At 40.5% G+C, this 23,733-nt stretch overlaps 1 protein-coding gene and 1 long non-coding RNA gene across 5 annotated transcripts in view; one reads left to right on the top strand and one right to left on the bottom strand.

Moving 5' to 3' along the window:
* LOC141361906 (uncharacterized) overlaps positions 1–23,733 on the top strand; it is a 593,959-nt gene that overhangs the window by 435,602 nt on the left and 134,624 nt on the right. The window lies entirely within an intron of this gene.
* bora (bora aurora kinase A activator) overlaps positions 1–23,733 on the bottom strand; it is a 119,013-nt gene that overhangs the window by 68,065 nt on the left and 27,215 nt on the right. For all 4 annotated transcript variants that reach the window (XM_073863567.1, XM_073863564.1, XM_073863565.1 and 1 more), the window contains exon 6: positions 67–296. In XM_073863567.1, the coding sequence (XP_073719668.1) occupies positions 67–296 (230 nt within the window). The remainder of the gene's footprint in view (positions 1–66; positions 297–23,733) is intronic.

Here is a 23,733-nt window from a genome sequence, read left to right as displayed (position 1 = left end):
TATTGTACATATGGGGATATTTTAATCTAGGAAACTTTTCCAGAGCTATGTCAATTTGATACGTACAGACAAGGGTGTCCCTGTTGAAATGCCACTATGAAGTGGAGAGACAATAACTGATGACATCATCTCTTGATTTCTGGAAGGAACATTGTGGGAATTTCTGTCTGGGCTAGAAGGCGTAGATGATTCAGAGCCGCTGTCGAGGCCATCAAGAAACAACTTTCGCCGCAAAGAAGAGGAGCTAAGGCTTTCCTGCACCTCCTCGGTTAACTCCTCTGTCCTGAAGCAATCACCTAAAATAGTAAGACATTTTTAAACTTATTTATATTGATGGGTATCTGGATGAAAGCACATAATCATCATGCAAAGCTCAGATGCAAAATCCACTAAATGCCACCTCCATAAAAAATGAGATGATATTGACCAAATGGTTTCTGCATGTACTATGCGTTCATCAAATACTTTCGCTTAATCCCAGCATTAGACCATTCATAAATGCTGCTGGGAGAATGCATTAAAAGACCAAATGTTTTTTCAGCAAAGTGCTCTAAGTGCACGGAAAAAAACTGGATTAACGACTGACCGCATGCGTAAAGGTGCAAGAGTTTTTTACCCGGTTAAATTGAGTTTACCAAATATATTAGGATATTGAAGTCTTGATCCTTTTACCTTTATTCAGAAAAGACAGTGAAGAGTGAAGTGGGGATTATTTACTTAGAGGGTGTTGCAGCAAAAGACTTCGTGACATTTGTGAAAATAGACCAAATTTTTGACCAAATTACATTTTCATTGCCATACCAAAGCATTTATTTTGACATTATTGAATACTATTACTAAACATAACGATCTATTACTAGTAACACCCGGACTTGGCATATAGCCTGCTAGCATCATTAAATGTGCCAACTAACGTTAGCATTTGTTACACAGTCTGTTTACTGTGAATCTGCCTCTCCTTGCCAATCTAATTTCGGATTTATCCGACAAATGTTTTTCAGACCTGTGCTCTTCAGAACCTGTGGATGAGCTGCTGCCCTGCTATCGTAGATCACAAGCAAAAGGAGCATGCGAGGACCTCGTCCTCCATGCAATGCAGCTTCATGGACAGTGGTCGTGGTAAACGGAAACTCCACCGCCTGGCATGAAAGCATTAAGACTCTGCTTGTTAATGTAACCTGCATTTCTTGCCACATGTATACTTTAGCTTCTTTCGTCAGCAAAGAGTGTTTTACAAGTGTAATGTAGTAAGTAGTAAGGCTGACGGAGAAGGTTGCAGAACTAGAAGCGTGCATTCGAATGCTATTAAGGATAGTAAGACTGCTAATGTCACTGTTTCGATGTGCCTAGTGTTATGGTAATGCACATCGTTCGGTTTCGACATCAGAGTCAAAGCGGCTGACAAACTGGGTGACTGTCAGGTGGCATAGAACAGTGGTTCCCAAACTTTTTCAGCGTGCGGCCCCCCTTTTGTACAGTGCATTCCTTCGCGGCCCCCCAAAGAAAATTTGTGACAAAAAACTGTTCTAAAACTCAACATTTTAATAAAAAAAAAAAAAACATTAAATTATACAAAAAAGTAGTGCTTTTGGTTAGTAGCCTTATATTTTTAGGTTTAATTACACAGAATTCATGATAAATTAATGTATTTAAAAAAATGTCATAAAACTGGGGCCCCCTGGCACCATCTCTCGGCCCCCAGTTTGCAAACCACTGGCATAGAAAACACTCACAACTGGAGATAGTGATACACATACGCAAGTAAATAAGGATTTAGATGTCATGCTTCGTTAGGGCTGTGCAAAAAATAGGCTGCAATTCTCATGCGCGTTTCATCCGTAAAGCCTGTTCCGTGATTAGAAGTAAATCGCCATCAGCTGCTTTCAGGTGGACTGGCATTTACTGCACAGAGCCGTAGTTCACAGAGAAGCTAGGCAAAATCGCATGGATTATCCTGAGTTGATTTTCCTTGATTTTTGCCTAGCTTCTCTGTGAACTACGGCTCTGTGTAGTAAATGCCGCTCCATCTGAAAGCAGGTGAAAATATAAAATTTAAAAATATAAAAAATATAAAATATAAAAATGCTAATCACCTATAAAGCCTTAAATGGCCTAGCATCTTCTTAAACTTTTATCAGTCAATCAAATTAAGTCTAAACTAAAGACATTACTCTTTAGCAATGCATTCACATAATTTGTCTAGTAAATATACTTATGCTGCAATAGTGAGCATGTCCAGAACCTAGCAGATATTTATTTGTTTATATTGTTAAAGCTCCACTGTGTACTAATTTTAGTTAATTCTAAGCAAAAACCCATGTTTTCTTTCAAAAGTATGTGCTCATTCATGTGTAATTACGCCCACCCCACTAATCAAAGTATTCTCGTAAGTGTAGAATCTGCTATTTAAAATACATACGATCGAGTCGCTCTCTGGCTGAATCCATGTTGTGCCTTTATCTTTGAAATACATTCGCCGACGAGGGACATTCCTGAAATTCAAGCTCCGCCTTTCGCGCTTTCACACTACACTCAAGCTGGCCGCGAGCTGAAGCCTACGGAGGTTGCATGTGTAGGCGGTATATGTCATCAAGACAGACTTATTTCAGAATATTAACAATTATAAAGCTGACAATTATTCTTAGTTAATTGTAAATTGATGTAATATGCTTATGACTTGCGAATGTAATGCTCAGTTAATTTAAATAAACCAGGCTTGATGACGTATGCAGCCTGCGACCTGCGTAGACTGAATCCTTCGGCCGCATGCCGTGATAAACCTGCTATATAATGCTTTGATTTGAAAGCCTGTTTACGACATATTCTCGAGGACATTAAAACAAGTCGCCAAGGAAGCGAAATGGGGATTTTAAACGACAACGGGACGGGAAAACATCAAGACCAAAGTCATATTGGAGTTAGTTTTCCAAGATGAGCCTCTGGACAATGAAGTTGCTACTTTCTATCTTCACCACAGGTAATTCAGCATATTCGTTTACATCTATACAGTCTATGTTGTAAACTTGAAGTTTTATAGTTCTTTGGCTAACTATAGCATATTATGCAGTTAGTGTAAACAGGCATGTGGTTCGAACAGCCACACGCCGTCTCTCCGCCCATTTATGTAATCTGAGGTACTGAGATAAATGCTTTTCATCTTTTCTGTCCTCTAACGTAGCACAAACACACGGTGACCGCGCTATTTTTAGCCTTTCATTGATAAAACGCCGCTGATCTGCGCGTCTTTCGTTTCATTTTACAAGCGTGTGAAAGTTGTGCGATCTTATTTCACCAATATCAGAGGAAGCGCTTACATATACACGGACATGTAACGTTTACTTAAAACATAAGCATTGGACTCTGACATATTAGTTTCACGTCCATTTAAACCTGTCATTACTCCAGCTCATGAGTAAATGACAGGAGAGGAACTGGTCCACAGACCATCTCCTCAGTAATCTGGAGAGAAGCGGTCGAAAATGGACAAAAAGAGACGGATTTAAACACCAAGTGTAAACGTAATGTCTCTCTCTCGTCCACTTGTGATCTGATCGACGAAAACACATCTAAATACCAAGTGTAACAGCCCCTGTGATATTTTTCCATGCGTGGATGAAAAAGGAGTGTCTAAGCTACGTTTATGATTGCTTTTTGTAACTTATGTGATTTCAAGCGGACATATCATGACAATCAGACTTTTTACATGTTTAACATAAATCTGTGTGCTTTGACGGATCACAGGCAAAGGACAATGCAAATTGTTCATTTTTTTTCAATGCTTTTGCTTTAGCTACTGGAAGCCATGTTAACCTTGGCATGACAGGGCCACCGTACTAGTTAAAACGCGTTCCGAATGGGGGGGGCTAGAAACTAATAATCAGTTGGTTGTCATATAGAGTTTTACCGCTAGATGGGAGTAGATCCTACACAGTGGGGCTTTAAACAGGAAAGGATTAAAACAATCAGCCCTGACTCATTATAAAACTGGTTTTCAGCAGGTTCCTGCTCTGCAGAACATAAATACCACACAGACAACAAACTCCAAAACAAGACAACAACCATACAAACACACAAACTAAGAGAAGAAGCATTAGGGGGAGGCCATAGAACCACATCAGTGGTCACAGAATGTACCTGTCCATCAGGTGGTGAGCAACTGTTCTTTTAAATAGTCTCAGTCTCATAATAGTTGTATGGTCCTGATGTACTGTGGGATCTCATTCCAGGCTTTGGTGAGCACATGAAAAAGATATGTCCATAGCTCTTCCTAAAAGCCGGTGGTAAAGGCAAAAGTCCATTTGTGACAGATCTAGTGGTGCGTTCAGACCTTGAGCTGGGTTTTGGAACCAACGCAGTAAGTGCTCCTGAAGTGTATCCATTTAAAATTTGATAATACAAGTTTATCCCATGCCTTATTGTATAGTTCTGAAATGTCAAAGCATTAGACAGGGATAATGCAGAACAATGGCGAGTCCAGCCTGGTAGCCTGTTGTGGATCTTATGAGCTCTATTATAGATTCTTATTACTGGTCCAAGGATTTCATTTGTTGTAAGTGACCAAACAGGCAAACAATACAACAGAGTGGACATAATGATGGCATAAAGATATGTTTTCGAGACAGAAAGAGACAAAAATGGTCTAATTTTACTATAAACAAATTTCATCAATTGCGCCAATAATTCAGAGAAAGCTCTTACATACACACATACAAAACTCTGTGCAGCATGTTTACTTGCTAAACAAGCAGCGGACTCCGACATAATATTAGTTGGCATCCATATAAACTCAATTACTCCCGCTCGGGTTTGAATGACAGCAGAGAGACTCGCTCACCGTCTCACAGACCACCCCCTCACAGTATACAGGACAGAAGCGGTGGAAAGTGGACAAAAGAGACGGATTTAAATACCAGGTGTAAACGTAAAGTGTCTCTCTCGTCCACTTGTGATCCGATCGATGAAAACACATCTTAATACCAAGTGTAAACAGCCCCATAAACACATATACATACATACATACACATATACACAAATTAGGGGTGGGCCGATACAATATTCAGTATCTGTATTAGTACGATATTGGCAAAAATGGTTTGATCGAATATTGTAGAAGACAGGGAGTACAATCCGATCCGATACCAACACTGACCTTGTCATGACAACTTGCCGTAAAGCGTGACTTATTGAGCAACATGAATTTTCACAAAGTTGCACTTTAAATTGTCTTTAAATTTCATTTTGAAATTTTGTGCTGACTAACTAAAAATTTTGCTACTAGTCTGTTTAACACATTTAAATAAAAATGAAGCAGCAGTATTGCACAATTTTTCATTGAGTCTTAAACTTGCAGTCATTTGTTGCACAGTAAAACGTTTCTGAGTTCTGTAGTTCTGTTTAAGCTTTTTGTACGAACTAACAAATGTACTATTTGCAGCCTAATTGATTAAAAGGGAGATAAAGATGGTATTGGATCGGAATCGGTATTTACAGATACTCAAGATTGTGGTATCGACATCGGTATCAAGAAAAAAAAAAAAAGGTATCGGCCCAGCACTAACACAAATACATACACACACACACACACACACACACACACACACACACACACACACACACACACACACACACACACACACACACACACACACACACACACGCGCGCACACAGACACACACATTTCTTATAAATATATATAATATATGTACAGTGGGGCAGAAAAGTATTTGGTCGGCCGCCGATTGTGCAAGTTCTCCCACTTGGAGGGATGAGAGAGGCCTGTGGTTTTCGTCATGGGTACGCTTCAGCTGTGGGAGACAAGATGAGGAAAAAAATCCAGAAAATCACATTGTCTGATTTTTTAAGAATTTATTTGCAATTTATGGTGGAAAATAAGTATTTGGTCAATAACAAAAAAGCAAGATTTCTTTCTCTCACAGACCTGTAACTTCTTCTTTAAGAGGACCCTCGGTCCTCCACTTGTTACCTGTATTAATGGCACCTGTTTGAACTTGTTAGCAGTATAAAAGACACCTGTCCACAACCTAAAACAGTCAGAATGCAAACTCAACTATGGCCAAGACCAAAGAGCTGTCAAAGGACACCAGAAACAAAATTGTAGACCTGCACCAGGCTGGGAAGACTGAATCTGCAATAGGTAAGCAGCTTGGTGTGAAGAAATCCACTGTGAGAGCAATTATTAGAAAATGAAAGACATACAAGAACACTGATAATGTCCCTCGATCTGGGGCTCCACGCAAGATCTCATCCCGTAGGGTAAAAATTATCACCAGAATGGTGAGCAAAAATCCCAGAACCACATGGGGGAACCTAGTGACTGACCTGCAGAGAGCTGGGACCAAAGTAACAAAGGCTACCATCAGTAACACACTATGCAGCCAGGGACTCAATTCCTGCAGTGCCAAATGTGTCCACCTGCTTAAGCCAGTACATGTCCGGACCCGTCTGAAGTTTGCTAGAGAGCATTTGGATGATCCAGAAGAAGAGTGGGAGAATGTCATATGGTCAGATGAAACCAAAACATAACTTTTAGGTAGAAACTCAACTTCTTGTGTTTGGAGGAGAAAGATGCTGAGTTGCATCCAAATAACTCCATACCTACTGTGAAGCATGGGGGTGGAAACCTCATGCTTTGGGTCTGTTTTTTTGCAAAGGGACCAGGACAACTGATCCGAGTTAAGGAAAGAATGAATGGGGCCATGTATCGTGAGATTTTGACTCAAAACCTCCTTTCGTCAGCAAGGGCATTGAAGATGAAACGTGGCTGGATCTTTCAGTATGGCAGTGATCCCAAACATACCGCCCGGGCAAAGAAGGAGTGGTTTCGTAAGAATAATTTCAAGGTCCTGGAGTGGCCTAGCCAGTCTCCAGATCTCAACCCCATAGAAAATCTTTGGAGGGAGTTGAAATTCCGTGTTGCCCAGCGACAGCCCCAAAACATCACTGCTCTAGAGGAGATCTGCATGGAGGAATGGGCCAAACTACCAGCAACAATATGTAAAAACCTTGTGGAGACTTACAGAAAACGTTTGATCTCTGTCATTGCCAACAAAGGGTATATAACAAAGTATTGCCATAAACTTTTGTTATTGACCAAATACTTATTCTTCACCATCATTTACAAATAAATTCTTAAAAAATCAGACAATGTGATTTTCTGGATTTTTTTTTCTAATTTTGTCTCTCATAGTTGACGTGTACCTTTGACAAAAATTACAGGCCTCTCTCATCTTTTTAAGTGTGAGAACTTGAACAATTGGTAGCTGACTAAATACTTTTTTGCCCCACTGTATATATACACTCCAGTGACCTGACCCTTGTTTAGAGACACACGTGTCTGCTCAGTAAAAAGCAGCAGAGCAGACGTAGTTGACTGTGAGGGTCGAATGAGCAGGTTATTGTTTTCAAGGTAATTGATTAGTTGATTATATAATGTTTTTTCAAGTAACTTGGAGACAGTTGGTAGAATTGCAATAGGACGGTAGTTGGCAATATTAGTTGGATCTTCATACTTAAAAATATGGTAGACCTGGGCTGTTTTCCACATGGCAAGAAATACTGATTGCCTAATACACAAATTAACTAAATGATGAAAAAGTGGTATGAGAGATATTCAACCACTATACAGTATGACACTTTCATTGGAGACGCTGAGTGACGCTGAGTCGCAAGCCCACAGCTCCGTTGAGCTTATCATCTAATCATATTTTCTCACTATCTTATTCCTATCTATATAATATAACCTATTAGTTTATCTTAGGAATATTTACCTCGTCAATGACTGAATTGTATTACTTAGCGAAACGATTTATCACGAGTAACACCCAGTGTTAGCATATAGCCCGCTAGCATCACCAGTCGGTGCCGGCTATAGTTTGCATGTTTACCGTCTTTTTACCGTAAACCTGCCCTCATTGCCGATCTAATGGCGGATTCATCCGATGTATGCTTTTCTGACCCATCCACAACCGGATCGGGAAGCTGTGGAGGAGCTGCTGCCCGGCCTTGGCAGATCCAATTTGCGGTACATCGTGCCTCAAATCACCCTGGCTCCAGACATTCGCAGGCGACCGAGGCGTACTGCGAGCGAGCACCCCTCGCAACGCAGCTTCACGGACCGCGTTCGGGCGAACAAAGACGCCATCGCCCAGCATGAAAGCGGTAAGACTCCGCTTGTTATTGTAACCTGCACTACCTGCCACATGTACAGTTTAGCTTCTTCCGTCAGCACAGAGGGGTTTACATGTGCTAAGTGTATTGAAGTAGTAAGGCTGACGGAGAAGCTAGCAGAACAAGAAGCGCACATCCAAACGCTCGTTGAGGACAGTAAGACCGCTAATGTTAATGTTTCAAACACTGTTTCGGGTGCGCCTACTGTAACAGGTTATACACATAGCTCGGTTCCGGCAACTGAGTTAAGGGGGCCGGCTAACTGGATGACTGTCAGGCGGCACAGTCATATCCGATGCCCATCGAAGACCCCCCTAGTAATTTCTAACAGATTCGACATTCTAAGCAATACACCGGCTGAGACGTCTGTTAACACTCTGGGGTCGACGGCGGCGTGGGCGCCGCAAACTCTTTCTTTTTCAATCACTCCGCAAAGAGAGTTAGATAACTTTGCTGATTTTGGACATACAGATATGATTTATACATCATTTAAAACGTTAAAGTGTCTAGTTTTTTTGTGTCCACTCCCAATAAAAACAGAATGTTGTGCTTTTCGCAAAATTAAGAAAATAAACATGATGGGCGTTTTGTTCTCTCTCCCTCAGTGAAGTCCTTTCAGAAACACGTCAGAAAAATTATCTGTAACTTAACGAATACTTGTCATACAAACAAAAGATACATGTCTACATAATGCTTGGAATGTCTGCTTTTGGAAGATGTAAGTGAAATCGAAAACAAATATTGTAATTCGTTGTTTACTGTCTTAGAAGAGTGAGATGTACCGTCTTTCTCGTGTTACTGCATTATCTATAATGAGCCACGCCCCGCTCCATTGAAGAGAAGAGCAGAGATCATCCATATTCATTAGTCAACCCCAGTCAATGGAGACTCCGTCTCTGTAGCCATTCAGTGCTGTGTTGAGTTTTAATCCAAGTGCTGGTGACATGACATCTACTTGTTTACTGACTCAGACTGTATCTTAAGTTATCTCCAGACGCGAGTGTTTGCTTCATCAAACAGACGCGATCGACGTCCAAACGCACACACAAACACACGATACCTCATATTTGACGCGCTTTGTGGTATCATTATAAAATATGCGATTGTAAACATCACATCTTCTTGTTTACTCGCACATAAAGTTATCTCCAAACAGACGCGAGTGTGTGTGCTTCGTCAGTGACGCGATGTCCAAACGCACACACAAACACACGATGCCTCATATTTGACGCGCTTTGTGGTATTCTTATAAAAGGTGCGATTGCAAATATCACATCTACTTGTTTACTCGCGCATAAAGTTATCTCCAAACAGACGCGAGTGTGTGTGCTTCGTCAGTGACGCGATGTCCAAACGCACACACAAACACAAGATGCCTCATATTTGACGCTCTTTGTGGTATTCTTTTAAAAGGTGCCATTGCAAACATCACATCTACTATTGTTTACTCGCGCATAAAGTTATCTCCAAACAAACGCGAGTGTGTGCTTCGTCAGTGTGACGGGATCGATGTCCAAACACACACAAAAACACATGATGCCTCATATTTGACGCGCTTTGTGGTAAAATTATAAAAGATGCTCTCTCGCCTGTAAATACAAGTTATCTCCAGGCGCTTATGTTTGTGCTTCCGTCAGATGCGGTCGACGGCCAAACGCACACACAAACACACAATGCCTTATATTTGATGCACTTTTGTATTAAGACGCATCTAAACACATCTAAAACCCGGTTTGTCCGCGTATATTTCTGCACAGTAAGTTTATTTAACGCAGGATCACGCATGGGAAGGCATTTCTTTTGTGTTGCTTTCACAAACAAACACGTAACAAGGCGTCATCTTAATTATGCAGCTCATTATGCAAGTGTTTTGTTCTTCAGCTGTCAATCACAGATTATTCAAGAGCTTCCAGCCTCCTTGCATATTGCCTTCCTAACCAAAAAGTGACTTTGAAATTGTAAATCAATATATTGTCTTTTGTAAATGAGTAAGCAGAATGATTTTCACATCATTTTAAAGAAAAAACTCTAGACTACTAGATCCTGTTTTGAAAAGTCTTGTTAAAACATGTTTAGTATGGGTTTTTTGGACTTATATCAGTCACTTAAAAATGTAGCTTTTTCAAAAACCACGCATAAACATTTTTCTCTCAAAAATACAAACATGTACATACATGTTGATTATATAATATAGTAGCCCAGTTTGTGCTGAACACAGTGTTTTGCTATTATTATGTTTTTAAGCAACTGAAAAAAGCACAAATGTCAGTGCCTTTCTCCAGGGCCCTAAAAACCCCTTAGACCCCAGAGGGTTAAAAGTGCCCTGGTTATTGGAGACTCGATACTCTAGAACACAAACATTGAGGCACCAGCCACCATAGTGACTGTATACCGGGAGCCAGATCGTCAGACATTAGATCCAAGCTTAAAGTGCTGGCTAATGCTAAGCGTAAGATTTCTAAAATTGTTATTCATGCCGGCACAAACGACACCAGACTCCGCCAATCGGAGATCACCAAAGATACTTTTAAAGAGGTGTGTGAAATTGCAAAAACATTGTCAGATAATGTTATATGCTCTGGTCCCCTACCTGCCTACCGGGGTGATGAAACTTATAGCAGATTAGCGTCTCTTCACGACTGGATGTCAAAATGGTGCCCTCACCATAACGTAGGGTTTATTAACAATTGGAAGCATTTCAGGGGGAGACCTGACCTGCTAAAGAGAGATGGCCTTCATCCGTCATCGGAAGGAAATGCTATACTCACTAGAAATCTGACCGATACTCTTACTTCTAATACAGTCTGACTACCCAGGGCCCAGGTCAGGAAACAGATAGATCGGCTTACCCGTCCGTCTGTTGGCTGCCTTGACATGTCAGGATCAAATGTATCCCAGCACTTGGAGTCTATCTAACCAGAGTATCAACACATTTCAACTGTGTCCGTTCCTCGAACAAACAAATACAGAGCACTGTTTACCTCGTCTCGTACCAATCTTATTAACATAAAATTAGAAAACAATACATTTACAGATGAACCTCGAATGTTAAAATTCGGCATTCTTAACATTAGATCGCTTACCAATAACTACTGACCAAAACTTAGATGCATTCTGTTTAACAGAAACCTGGCTTAAAGCAGACAATTACATTAGTTTAAACCAGTGTTTCACAATCCTGGTCCTCGAGGCCCCCCTCCCAGAAAGTTTTACATGTCTTTTTATTTAACACACCTCATTTCACTCTTTAGCTTGTTAGGGAGACATGTTTACAATTTTGGAAAGAGGCTGATAAGTTGAATCAGGTGTTTTAAATAAGACGACATCTAAAACTTTGTCAGGGGGGCCTTGAGGACCAGGATTGGGAAGCACTGGTTTAAACGAATGTACCCCACAAGACTACTATTATAAACACGAACCGCATTTAAAAGGGAGAGGGGGTGGTGTAGCTACAATATACAACAAAATTTTTAAAGTAAACCATAAATCCGAACTAAAATTTAATTCATTTGAAATAATGTTGTTAAACATGGAAATACCTGATCGTAACCACAAACAGCTTTCTTTTGTCCTTGCTACAATCTATAGACCTCCGGGCCATCACACATATTTTCTTAAAGAAATATCAAATTTCCTGTCTGAGCTTGTAGTCACATAAAGCTCTTATCGTTGGTGACTTTAATATACACGTTGATAACCCAACAGATACATTAGGATTAGCGTTTATGGATATTCTAAATTATCTCGATAGTAGACAAAACGTGACAGGGCCCACGCATACCCGTAGACACACATTAGACTTAATTCTGTCACTCGGGCTCAATATTAATGACATCGAAATATCACCTCAGAGCGATGCAGTTTCAGACTATTGCTTGTCTCATACACGGTACTTCTAGATAGGGTCACTCGATCCTCAATATGCTACCGACTAGCCAGAACAATAATTTCAGTTATTAGTTATTAGACCGCTCATTAAAAAAACCACACCTTGACCAGGGAGCTCTTAATAACTTTAGACCAATCTCAAATCTCCCTTTCTAAAATATTAGAAAAAGTAGTGGCAAGCCAGCTACGTACATTCTTAGCAAATAATAGTATGTATGAAAAGTTCCAATCAGGATTCAGGCCCCACCATAGCACAGAGACAGCACTGCTTAGAGTTACAAATGACGTTCGCCTATTCTGTCATCTTTTCTCCTTTTTTTCCCAAAACGCAATAAACGACACTCCTCCTTTTCTGCAGAATGCAATAAATTGGCTCCACATATTAAAGCGCACCATTCCACGCATTGTAAACAAACAATGGCGGCCCATTGAGTACAAGGATTCCTAGGTTGCCTCATCTACTTTGTACTTCGTAATCAACAAACAAACAAAAAACAAAATAATACTTTAAATGGCATTAATGAACCTGTGGTGGTTTTCTGTGATGGGAAAGAAACGCAAGCCATCAACATCTAATAATTTACCTGAGAGGCACTTGGGATCCGGTCGCTTGTTCTCCCGACAGCATCAAGCTTTTCTCATGCCAACACATTGACCCCAGGAGATCTTATGAAAAACTTTCTATAATTTTACTCAAAGTCAACGAAAATCAAGCAGGACCAAAACATTTTATAGCTGATCGCTGTGAAAAATGTTAAGCGACGAAGTATAGGAGTGACAAAATTACGGTAGGACTGTGCAAACAAAGTATCTGCCTAGCATTACCATGTCAGTGTATTAATTCATTGTCCCTTCATAGTTTGCAAGAGACATTTAATACATTTATAATTAATATTAAGTAAACTAAGCATATTTAATAAACTAAGACGTAGGCTATTTAATAAACTGAGCGTATTCATCTGTCAATAGGAAACGCGACTTGTCCATTCTAATTAATGATTGGAAAAAACGTGCATCAACCACCGTTACTGTAAAATATGCACGTATGTCCATTTAAACTCAATTTTGGTCAAATGTGGATTATATCATTAAACTGGCAAGAATATGGTTACATGTAAAGATGCCATACCAAGTATGATAACGCTACATTCAACTGCTTTTGAAATACATTGTTTTTTTCCGCTTCCTGAAAAGTAAAAGTTAAAATATAGCTGCAAGCAGCAATGGCGGGCCCTCGCACGTTTTTTACCGCTACACGGTGCGTCCGAGAAAACGACGCACGGTGGCCAAGGGCCTCAAGTGGGTAAATATCAGTGGGTTATTTAATGTTGTTACTGACCCATTTGGAGACTGTAGGTAAAAGAAACGCCACATTTTAGACAAACGGGGGGGCTAGTCAGCCACTAAATAGACACGCCTTTATCTGACCTTTTTGCCAACACTTGACAGTCGACAACTCTGATGTGTGTGCCAAATTTAAAGTTAATCCAATCACGCCAAGAGCCTTAAAAAAGCCTTAAATAAAAGTAAAGTTGCCATGGGAACAGCGTTCGAGATGTCAAAAATTCCTTCGCAATTTAGCGTCTACAATGTCTCAGCATCATGTTGACCACTTCTGGTGTCAATCGCATAAATATTCTAGAAGGAGTATTTAAAAGTTTACTGCATGCAACTGAAAGGCTTCAATATGCCTTTAAAATGAAAGTAAAGTTTGACATGTTGCCATGGGAACTGCATTCAAGATATCAAAAATCCCTTCGCAATTTATCATCTACAATGTCTCGGCATCATGTTGACCACTTTTGGTGTCAATCGAATGAAAATCCTAGGAGGAGTATTTAAAAGAACATCGGATGGAACTGTCAAAAAAATCCACCTTTGTGACTGACACACTTCCTGGCGCCTGGTGGTGGCGCTATACCTGAGCCTCACAATAGGCACATCGATGCGATCGGAATCTTCAGACGAACAAACACCCCACGTGTCATTACAATAAGTCATTTTTTGCCTTAGATATTAGACACTTCCTGTTTCTCTGATTTCGCCATAAGTTTGTCGCCTCACCATGACAGAACCGTTCGAGATATCAAAAATCCCTTCGCAATTTAGCAAGTACAATGTCTCGACATCATGATCCCCACGTTTGGTGTCAATCCCATGCATCCCCTCGGAGGAGTATTCAAAAGTTCACCGCATGCATTTTTTAAACAATCCAAAATGGCCGACTTCCTGTTGGGTGGAGCTAATAGGTTAGAGTGCAAAAGCTGTTCGGGTTGATGAGATCTATATGTGTACCAACTTTCGTACATGTGCGTACATTTTTGCCCGATCTGTGCACTACTGTTTGTTTTTGCATTACAGGGGGCGCTACAGAGCCCCCGTGCCACACCGTGTTCCAGCCTTTGGCTTTCGGCGATCACGGACGACTCTGATGTCTGTGCCAAATTTCAAGAGTTTTTGAGTATGTTAAGGCCCCCAAAATACCCAAAAGTGTTGAAAAAAAAAAAAATAAATAAATAAATAAATATAGCTGCAAGCAGCGATGGCGGGCCCTCGCACGTTTTTTTACCGCTACACGGTGCCTCCGAGAAAACGATGCACGGTTGGCAAGTGCATCAAGTGGGTAAATATCAGTGGACTATTTCATGTTGCTACTGAACCATTTATGTACTGTAGGTAAAAGAAACCCCACATTTTAGACAAACAGGGGCACTAGTGAGCCACTTAAGAGACACGCCTTTATCTGACCTTTTTGTCAACACTTAACAGCCGAAAACTCTGATGTGTGTGCCAAATTTAAAGTTCAACTAAGCACGCCAAGAGCCTTAAACATGCCTGAAATTAAAGTAAAGTTTGACGCGTTGCCATGGGAACAGCGTTCGAGATGTCAAAAATTCCTTCGCAATTTATCATCTACAATGTCTCGGCATCATGTTGACCACTTTTGGTGTCAATCGCATGAAAATCCTAGGAGGAGTATTTAAAAGTTAACTGTATGCAACTGAAAGGCTTAAATATGCCTATAAAATGAAAGTAAAGTTTGACGCTTTGCCATGGGAATAGCGTTTGAGATATCAAAAATCCCTTCGCAGTTTATCATCTACAATGTCTCAACATCATGTTGACCACTTTTGGTGTCAATCGCAGGAATATTCTAGAAGGAGTATTTAAAAGAACATCGCATGCAACTGTCAAAAAAATCCACCTTTGTGACTGTCACAATTCCTGGCGCCTGGTGGTGGCGCTATACCCGGGAGTCACAATAGGCACATCGATGCGATCGGAATCTTCAGACAAACAAACACCCCGCGTGTCATCACAATAAGACATTTTTTGCCTTAGATATTAGACACTTCCTGTTTCTCTGATTTCGCCATGACTTTGTGGCTTCGCCATGGCAGAACCGTTCGAGATATCAAAAATCCCTTCGCAATTTAGCAAGAAAAATGTCTCAACATCATGATCACCACGTTTGGTGTCAATCCCATGTATTCCCTCGGAGGAGTATTCAAAAGTTCACCCCATGCATTTTTTAAACAATCCAAAATGGCCGACTTCCTGTTGGGTGGAGCTAAAAGGTTAGAGTGCGAAAGTTGTTCAGGTCGATGAGATCTATATGTGTACCAACTTTCATGCACGTGCGAACATTTTTGCCCGATCTGTGCCCCAATGTTTGTTTTTGCATTACAGGGGGCGCTACAGAGCCCCCATGCCACGCCCGTGTTCCAGCCTAAAAGAAACCCCACATTTTAGACAAATGGGGGCGCTAGTGAGACACTAAATAGACACGCCTTTATCTGACATTTTTGTCAACACTTAACAGCCGACAACTCTGATGTGTTTGCCAAATTTAAATTTAATCTAAGCATGCCAAGAGCCTTAAATATGCCTGAAATAAAAGTAAAGTTTGACGTGTTGCCATGGGAACAGCGTTCGAGATGTCAAAAATTCCTTCGCAATTTAGCATCTACAATGTCTCAGCATCATGTTGACCACTTCTGGTGTCAATAACATTATTTACCTAGAAGGAGTATTTAAAAGAACATCGCATACAACTGTAATGCTTAAATAAGCCTTTAAAATGAAAGTAAAATTTGTCACGTTGCCATAGGAACAACATTCGAGATATCAAAAATCCCTTCGCAATTTAGCAAGTCCAATGTCTCGACATCATGTTCACCACTTTTGGTGTCAATCGCATGCATCCTCTAGGAGGAGTATTCAAAAGTTCAACGCATGCATTTTTTAAACAATCCAAAATAGCTGACTTCCTGTTGGGCGGAGCTTAAATGTTAGAGGGCGAAAGTTGTTCGGGTCAATGAGATCTATATGCGTACCAACTCTCATACATGTGCGTACATGTTTGCACGATCTGTGCATCAATGTTTTTTTTTGCATTACAGGGGGCGCTACAGAGCCCCCGTGCCACGCCCGTGTTCCATCCTTTGCCCGTTCGCAATGACGGACGACTCTGACGTCTGTGCCAAATTTCAAGAGTTTTCGAGTATGTTAAGGCACCCAAAATGCCCAAAAGTGTTAAAAAAAAAATATATATAAAACAAAAAATAATAAATTCGAGCAAAAACAATAGGGCTTCGCACCTTTCGGTGCAGGCCATTCTGGCCTGCTCCTCGGTGCTCGGGCCCTAAATATAGCTGCAAGCAGCGATGGCGGGCCCTCGCACGTTTTTTAACCGCTACACGTTGCCTCCGAGAAAACGATGCCCGGTGGGCATTTGCATCAACTGGGTAAATATCAGTGGCCTATTTCATGTTGCTACTGATCCATTTAGGTACTGTAGGTAAAAGAAACCCCACATTTTAGACAAATGGGGGCACTAGTGAGACACTAAATAGACACGCCTTTATCTGACCTTTTTGTCAACACTTAACAGCCGACAACTATCATGTGTGTGCCAAATTTAAAGTTAATCTAAGCACGCAAAGAGCCTTAAATATGCCTGAAATAAAAGTAAAGTTTGACGTGTTGCCATGGGAACAGCGTTCGAGATGTCAAAAATTCCTTCGCAATTTAGCATCTGCAACGTCTCAGCATCATGTTGACCACTTCTGGTGTCAATAACATTATTTACCTAGAAGGAGTATTTAAAAGAACATCGCATGCAACTGTAATGCTTAAATAAGCCTTTAAAATGAAAGTAAAATTTGTCGCGTTGCCATAGAAACAACATTCGAGATATCAAAAATCCCTTCGCAATTTATCATCTACCATGTCTCAGCATCATGTTGACCACTTTTGGTGTCAATCGCATGAATATCCTAGAAGGAGTATTTAAAAGTTCACTGCATGAAACTGTAAGGCTTAAATATGCTTTTAAAATGAAAGTAAAGTTTGACAGGTTGCCATGGGAACAGCGTTTGAGATATCAAAAATCCCTTCGCAATTTATCATCTACAATGTCTCATCATCATGTTGACCACTTTTGGTGTCAATTGCATGAAAATCCTAGAAGGAGTATTTAAAAGAACATTGCATGGAACTGTCAAAAAAATCCAGCTTTGTAACTGACACACTTCCTGCCGCCTGGTGGTGGCGCTATACCCGAGAGTCACAATAGGCACATCGATGCGATCGGAATCTTCAGATGAACAAATACCCCGCATGGCATCACAATAAGATATTTTTTGCCATAGATATTAGACACTTCCTGTTTCTCTGATTTCGCCATGACTTTGCCGCTTCGCCATGGCAACACCGTTCGAGATATCAAAAATCCCTTCGCAATTTAGCAAGTCCAATGTCTTGACATCATGATCACCACTTTTGGTGTCATTTGCATGAATCCCCTAGGAGTATTCAAAAGTTCACCGCATGCATTTTTTAAACAATCCAAAATGGCGGACTTCCTGTTGGGCGGAGCTAAAATGTTAGAGGGCGAAAGTTGTTCGGGTCGATGAGATCTATATGTGTACCAACTTTCGTACATGTGCGTACATGCTTGCCCAATCTGTGCACCAATGTTTGTTTTTGCATTACAGGGGGCGCTACAGAACCCCCGTGCCACGCCCGTGTTCCAGCCTTTGCCCGTTCGCAATGACGGACGACTCTGACGTCTGTGCCAAATTTCAAGAGTTTCGAGTATGTTAAGGCACCCAAAATGCCCGAAAGTGTTAAAAAAAAAATAAATAAAAAAAAAAAAATAAATTCGAGCAAAAACAATAGGGCTTCGCACCTTTCGGTGCAGGCCATTCTGGCCTGCTCCTCGGTGCTCGGGCCCTAATAATCCGAGCAAAAACAATAGGGCTTCGCACCTTTCGGTGCAGGCCATTCTGGCCTGCTCCTCGGTGCTCGGGCCCTAATAATAATCCGAGCAAAAACAATAGGGCTTCGCACCTTTCGGTGCAGGCCATTCTGGCCTGCTCCTCGGTGCTCGGGCCCTAATAATACAAGAAAATATCCAATAAGACTAACTATTCCCACACAGTTCATTTTTTACATGAATTAATTGTGTATTTATCATCATTTTAATTAGGAAAATCTAGTTCTCAATAAATGTTAATATTATTATGTAGAACATAAAATATAGCTTCTTTAGACTTGTGGCTTCGGCATCATTGCATTTCTAGGTTTCACACATATATTTATCATTAAGATTTTTAGTGTTAAAAAAGATGTTATGCAAAAAAAATTATATTACGTACTTCAGCCTCTCTAAGGGGCCAGTCACACCAAAAGCGCTTTAAACGCTTGCAAACACAAGGCGCGACGCACTGCCTTTTAAAAAAAAAAAAGAGCAGTGCGACGCGGCATTTCATATTGCTAAGCAACCACCAAGTCAGCAGTCTTGTCAATCAAATATTGAAGCCTGAGCGCTCTTTTGCTGTTAACTGTCATATTAGCAGAAACTTTAAAAAGAGGGCCCTTGCTCTGACCTTGTTTGAGGGTGAGAGGTGCACAAACACGCAGGAGAGAGTGAGCGAGTGGAGTCCGGTTCTTTAAAGCAACTGTAAAGTTCCCTCACCACGACGTAAGGCCCGCCTCTACCCTCATTCGATTGGACAATGGAAAGACGCGAATGACGTCGGGCGCTTCTCCGCTCTCAGCGCTCCTTCAAAAACGCGTGCGCGGCAGGCGGCAAAAAACCGCAAGGCGCTCGGCGCACATAAACAGCGCGCAGACGCACCCTGCCCATAGAATATCATTCAAAAAAAGGCGCCTGCAACTGCCATAAACGCTTTTGGTGTGACTGGCCCCTAACTTTTTTAATTTTTATCTTAAATAATTTTGAAACATGAAACACGAAGCTCAAAGTGTCTTCTATCTAATGATACCACAGTTATGCTTATACTATAAATGGTTTAGTAAAAACAGCCCTTTTAGTGAAAGTAGGTCTTTTCATGGTTTTGGGCCAGAATGGGGGTGCTTTTCAAGAGGTTAAGACATTCTTCTTTAACAAAGCATTCACATAAAATGTCCAGTAAATGTACTTATCCAGCAATAGTTAGTTTGTCTAGAACAAAGCACTCACATACCTCATATTGGGTAATATACTTATGCCGCAATAGTTAGCCTGTCTGGAACTGAGCTGACTTAAACCACTATACTGTATGACACTTGCATTACATGTGAACAGCCCCTACGCTAATTGAATTCTGTTTCTCTCTCCCTGTCTCGTCCTCGACCCTGAGGACAATGAGACAAACAGACCCAGTTCCTGCAACCGTGAAGGTCATCACACCATTGATCTACTGACCATCCAGTGTTTCCCCTACCATTATATAAGGGGGGCGCCCCGCCCTCCTAACGGCTCGACCCGCCCCCCTTGAAGGTCAAGTATATTTTATTTGATTTTCTTTATAGCGCCAGATAACTATTTGTTATTTTATTAAACAAACTAAATAGCCCTCAAGTAATATGTTATTTATCTTATTTCTACGATGGCATGTCTTTTTGTCTGTGTTTGCGCGTTTAAAATTATCCAATTGAGTGCGCACATTTATATTTTACTGTTCGGCTTAATTCACTGAATGCGCGCTCTGTCATGTTGCGTGCAGCGCACGCCTCATAACTGAAATCTGACGGTGTTTTGCCACACACACGGGCGCATTCTCTCCCTCTCTATCATGCTGTACATTAGCTATATGCTATAACTCTGTGTAACAGTAACAGTGTATGCTGTCATATTTCTGAATTTGCATTGATTTGTCTGCGCTATTAGGCTATGCGACCAGGGCTTGACATTAACGCAACGCGAGCCTCCGCTGCATCGTGCGTGCGTCTCAGTACGTTGCGCTGGGTGCAGGTAGTGCTCATGGGAGTTGTAGTTTCGCAGTGTCATTGCGCATTGTTTATAATTTCGCATAACTTTTAAGAAAACTACAATTTAAAAAAATATTCAACCAGCCAAAGTGGCTAGTGGGATTGGCTGTCTTACCCGCCACAGCCGAAATCTACCTGCATCTGGCGGGTAAGACAGCCAATCCCACTAGCCACTTTGGCTGGTTGAATATTTTTTTAAATTGTAGTTTTCTTAAAAGTTATGCGAAATTATAAACAATGCGCAATGACACTGCGAAACTACAACTCCCATGAGCACTACCTGCACCCAGCGCAACGTACTGAGACGCACGCACGATGCAGCGGAGGCTCGCGTTGCGGACCAAGCGCCAACGTTTTACCAGAGAGAGCGCAAAAGCTGATGAATTTGCGAATGCACGGGACGCAGTCTGAGCGCATACACGCACACTTTGGGAAGGATAAAACAATTGCATGGAAGTGACTGAAGAGATTTAAAGTGCGTGCACACTCTCTGGGCAAGAGCGGAGAGAAATTCATAGCGCAAACCTGAATGCACACGTCCCAGTTTTGTCCGAAATCAAAGGAAACACACAAGTGGAGAGGTTCGCGCATCATTTTAATGTAAGCTACTTTGAGCAAAATAATACCCTCTCGACATTTGCCATTTAAAGTCTTAAATACCTTTTAACAGAAACCATGATCAAACATATAAATTTTACTGCTGTTGTTAATAAATATTTACAGTTTGTCTAGGGTTTTTGTGTTTATCTTTTTAGTTAATCTTCTACACCGCGCTCCACTGTTAATATATTAATTTAAAGTTAATCTATTTATGCCTTTCTAGCATGTTTTTCATGCACCTAAATATATGATATGATCTATACTGATATTAACAGCTAAATAATGTAGTGTTAACTTGGGTGGTCAGTCTGCATTTGAAAGTCAATCTGCATCTAATCTAGCTAAATGGAGTACAATTACTCAAAGTCATTTTAGGATGCCATAGTCAAGTTTAATCATATAAAATGTATTTTACCAGCAACAAAATTGTGGCCAGTGAAAATGCTGAGTGGGTAGTAACTTTGGAAAACAACTAGCCACTTTGGCTGGTGAGCAAAAAAGTTATTGTCAAGCCCTGTACGCAACATACAATAAAACTCACATTTGAAATAAAAAAGCTCATAACACAAAAAGACATGATGAGAAAACAGCAGTAAGGCTTCAATGCAAATGTATGGTTATTTTGTCAGACAATTACAAATCGAGTTTATATATCAGGATTTCAGCAGAGTTAAAGGAACAGCTGGTTGGATTAAACTCAAGGTGTGACTGCATCGTGTTTACTCACTACTTTATAGCCGACTCGTTTTATGTCTGACAACAGAACAGATAATTAAAAAAAAACTGGATTATTCTCTCCAACAAATGCATCATTAAAAATTTGTTTATCATATAAATTAAAAATTTATTAGCTAACATTGACGAACAATATATATATATATATATATATATAAATATAAATATATATAAAAATATTAATATAAATACTAGTGGGGTATGTGAACGGGTAAGTGAATTAAACTGGTTCCGCTGGTGGTCGCTGGTCAGGCACCAGGTGGGCATCTCGTAGAAGGACGGCAGTGTTTCCCCTAGGTTTACAGCTTTGGGGGGGGGGGGTTGGTTGGGTAGGTATATATATATATATTAGGGCTGTCAAAATTAACGCGTTAACGCAAATTCATTTTAACGCAACTAATTTTATTAACGCAACGCGCAATTTCTGTTTGACCCTTGGTCCAGCCCATAGTTGAATGAACAGAGACGCAGACAAATATGACTCTCTCTAAATGAGAGTTTTCATAGAAATAAGAACATTAAGCAAATCGTCTACCAAATCCAATGCTCTAAATGCTCGTTGGATATCTGATATGATCTTTATATATACGTCTGAGAGGTGTAACGTTACCGTCCTCCTTATGCTTAATCTAATACAAAAATGCGTCTCAATTCATTTTGGTTTCGCTTTTATGCATGACTTATAAAATAGACTGCAGGACTTGCTTGATGTTAGAATAGTCATTAAGAGAGATAAAGTTCGGTACCTGATTAATGTTAAAGAGTCATTAAGAGCGACAAGACTCAAAAGCGATCCCCTCACGCTGACTGACTGATATCTGAAGCGCGTGCACACAGACGCGCGAGTGCGCGACCCGGATTTATAGACATCTACACAAAATTACAGTTTTACAAATATCTGTTTTGATAAGAATTCACGCAGGTAGGCTCTATAATCTGTTATGTTTTAAGTAAATGTTTGGTTAACTGTTGGGTAAAAATATCTGATGTGTAACATTATATTAGATCACTTAGATTTTAAGCAGTCTGTCTCAATGTCTGTCGCGGGGGAGGTCTTGCGATACTTCACAACTCAATCTATAAAACGTCTCTGCTGTCTGTACAAACATATGCTTCCTTTGAATCGGTTGCTTTATCCATAAGTGGTCCAACACCCACAGTTTTAGCAGTTATTTATCGGCCACCAAAATACTGCAATACTTTTATGACTGATCTATGTACCTTCGTAACTCATCTGTGTACCCTGTCACCCAATCTTATTCTCTTGGGCGATTTTAACATTCATGTGGATAATACCAGTAACCCACTCACTAGGGATTTTAATTCTAGTTTAGACAGTTTTGGTCTACACCAATATGTAAACTTTCCAACTCACTGTAAAGGCCACACTTTGGACCTTATCTGCTGTTCAGGTGTAACACCTCAGGACTGTACTGCAGATGAAATACCCATATCTGATCATAAATTGCTTTCTTTTAATGTAAATGTTGCACTTTCTAAATCCAAACAACAACGCCTGATGTCATTTCGGAATATAAAACAGATTGATCCTTCAGTTCTGTCTGCTGCAATTACCGACTTACCACCCACTGACCACATTACATCTCTGGAGAATTTGGTCTCTTTTTATAATTCTGAACTACAGCAGCTTCTTGACAATCTTGCACCTCTTAAAAATCGTACTGTATCATTCACTCATTCAGCGCCCTGGTATACTCCTGAACTTCGCCAGCTCAAAACCAAAGGCCGGCGTTTGGAACGCCTCTATAAACGAACTGGACTTATGGAACATAAAGAGCTGTATAGCGAACATGTTCATCTTTACAAGGATGCTCTTTATGCTGCTAAAAATGTTTTCTACTCACATTTAATTGAGTCGAGAGATGGTAACACTAAAGCACTGTATTCAACTGTAAATCGTATTCTGAAACCTCCTGATGCACTTCCTGCGCACCTGTACTGCACTGCTCAATGTGATAAATTTATGTCTTTTTTCAATGACAAAATAACAGCTATCCACAAACAATTGGATTCTTTGCCTA

This window comes from Misgurnus anguillicaudatus, chromosome 3 (genome assembly GCF_027580225.2).
Source record: "Misgurnus anguillicaudatus chromosome 3, ASM2758022v2, whole genome shotgun sequence".
In the NCBI taxonomy this organism is placed as follows: Eukaryota; Metazoa; Chordata; class Actinopteri; order Cypriniformes; family Cobitidae; genus Misgurnus; species Misgurnus anguillicaudatus.
This window is presented reverse-complemented; position numbering and strand designations above follow the sequence as displayed.